This window comes from Xyrauchen texanus, chromosome 4 (genome assembly GCF_025860055.1).
Source record: "Xyrauchen texanus isolate HMW12.3.18 chromosome 4, RBS_HiC_50CHRs, whole genome shotgun sequence".
In the NCBI taxonomy this organism is placed as follows: domain Eukaryota; kingdom Metazoa; phylum Chordata; class Actinopteri; order Cypriniformes; family Catostomidae; genus Xyrauchen; species Xyrauchen texanus.
In genome coordinates, this window is record NC_068279.1 from 20,245,723 (window position 1) to 20,248,207 (window position 2,485).

The window sequence follows — 2,485 nt, forward strand, 5'->3', positions numbered from 1 at the left end:
TATGTATATGACATTTCACAAACAAAGCCAGACTTTAGTTAGGTTGTCAATCACCAGTAAGTCATCACACTCTAAAAACAAGACCATAATTTCATTGATATGAATAATTCTGTGAAACTTTAAAAAAAAATTTGCAGGGATACCAGACAACCAAAATGAAGATGTATTTAGATTAAATACAATTATAGAAAAGGTGTGTAGCCTGATTGTTTCCAACTCACAACATGAACATATGAAGACCTTCCTTAAACTTACTAATAAAGGCATTGCAGGGATAATATCGGTGTAATACTTTAAAATTTATATCTTAATCTTTGTTAGGAAGTAAGTCTGACTAATTATCTGGACAGAGTGAAGGAAACCCTGCTTCCACATCACAAATGCAGTAGAAAATAATGTATATCTTTAGTTAACATTTTTCTAATATGAGAGTAAGAGTAATTAAATTTTCTATCCATAATAGGCCTATCAATGCCTCAGAGAGTAGAAGTCATGGAAGTAGTCCAGTTGCATAATTATACAAGTGTTCTGCTTTAATGAGGTGGAGTAATTTTGAAGAGATGCAACTTACAAATCTTAAATATTCCTTTTGAGGTAAATTTTTCTCTGTTAAATTAATGAATTATTTGTAAGTAGACATTTCACCAGAAATTTTTTATAAATCTACACGATGCCTTTCACAAACCAGTCTTTCTTGTATGCAGTCTTGTTTCTTGTATTTCAGTCTTGAAATGTTGATTATTCCAAATAATACATGAGGGGAGGGGGGGGGGGGTTGGGGTTAGTTTTAGTTGGCAACCTATGGCACATGTGCCTTCATTGGCACAGGGGTTATCACTGGCCCGCGAGCGTCAGATTAATTAGTATTTTATTTATATGAAGCCTACATTATTATATTAAAGAACAAACACTTACATGCATAGCGCGGCCCCGTCTTTAAAGAATGAACGTCGGTATGACGTCATATTTTTGCGGCGGAAGTTGCTGCCTAAACTTCTGTCAGAGGCGTCGCTTCGCTTTACCCTTCACATGTCCCCGTGCGTATGATCTCTGAGAAAGGTATTGACATGGCTGATTTTAGTTCAAGCTTTGATATGCCGTCGGCTAGTTCTTCAGAAAGTGCCGATGCTGCGGAGCTTCAGCGTCTGATTGCAGTGGAGCAGCAGAAAGCGCAGTTTCAAGCGCAGGTAACTCGTTAATCAGTGCGCTACTGAATCATTCAACATTAATTAGCGAGGTCCTAAATTGAATTGTAACCGTGTTTAAAACTTTATTTGTAGGTACACAACTTTACGGATGCCTGCTGGGATAAATGTGTGGACAAACCGAGCAGCAAATTGGACTCACGAACTGAGACGTGTCTCGTAAGCTGTGTGGAACGTTTCATCGACACAACCCTCACCATCACGAATCGCTTTACACAGATGGTCCAGAAGGGCGCGCATTGATGAAGGACAGTGTGTCCTCAAAGACAGTTGGCACAAATTGTCGTTATTTTTATGGTGTACTGCTTCCTGCATGGTCCGCCTAAGAGGCTGTTCCTGTAAAGTCTAAAGCCTTTGCTCACACTCTCTGAAATTTGTATAACATTATAGCTGATCCATTGGAACAGCCAGCAGATTATATACACTGTATGACGAACGAATGTTTGCTGTCCATTATCATCAGAACATGTAGTTTGCATTTTGCTGTACCATTTCCATCACTGCAATACACTGTTATACATATGTAGAACTATCCCGGTTTTGATTGAATAAAATAAATAAAACTGCTTCGAGAACAGTTTTGAATAGCCTAACTTCAAAGTTTTCTAAATGTTTTTGCCTGATGAACTTACTATTTTTCTCCTATTCCTGTAGTAACAAAGCAGTGATGTCATGGTAACCTGGTTAGTATTACTTGCTCAACAATTTTTTTTTCTCTTCAGTTTTACTCGATTCTCTTATGTGCATATTACTCAAAAAATGCATGTAACCAAGGGAACATAAATGACCTGAGTTGATTGAACTAAAATAATTGTGTTGTCAGCTTTTCTTAATCCATTTGCATTAGGACAATATTAACATTTTTAGTTTGGTTAACTAAAACTGGACAGAGGATTTCTAGTTCCCAGCATGCTTTGCATGGGACTCGACATGTAGAGTAAATGTTATTATATGTCTTTGTATAAGATGAATATAAATGGGGAGATGTGTGTAATGATTTGTTATGTTGAAAGAAGAATTTATGTTACGTTGAAGTTTTAGGGGGTTACCACAATTGACCCTTTTCACAGCCCTGCATTAAATTTAGCAGTGTAAATTTAGCAAACATTTTAATATTTACAAATTTTTAATAATTTAGTGTAAATTTAAAACATTGTACTTTGTATAATATTACCCTAGAATACATGTTAAATAATGAGTTACCACCGATACAATGAGACATTCACTTCTAGTAAATTGGAAAGTTTAATGTTTAAAGTGGGACATATATCATAAAATTA

The 2,485-nt window shown here is 35.9% G+C and overlaps 1 protein-coding gene across 1 annotated transcript; it reads left to right on the forward strand.

Annotated features, from left to right (window-relative positions):
* The first annotated feature begins 912 nt into the window (after positions 1–912).
* Positions 913–2,194, forward strand: LOC127639540 (mitochondrial import inner membrane translocase subunit Tim8 A-like). The gene is made up of 2 exons (XM_052121601.1): positions 913–1,187; positions 1,281–2,194. The coding sequence occupies exons 1-2, from the start codon at positions 1,044–1,046 to the stop codon at positions 1,446–1,448; spliced, it is 312 nt and encodes a 103-aa protein (XP_051977561.1). The 5' UTR covers positions 913–1,043; the 3' UTR covers positions 1,449–2,194.
* Positions 2,195–2,485: the final 291 nt, after the last annotated feature.

Coding starts and splice junctions, on each gene's coding strand:
- LOC127639540 (XM_052121601.1), top strand. CDS start 1,044: ATGATCTCTGAGAAAGGTATTGACATGGCTGATTTTAGTTCAAGCTTT. Junction 1,188..1,280: donor AAGCGCAGTTTCAAGCGCAG/GTAACTCGTTAA, acceptor CTTTATTTGTAG/GTACACAACTTTACGGATGC.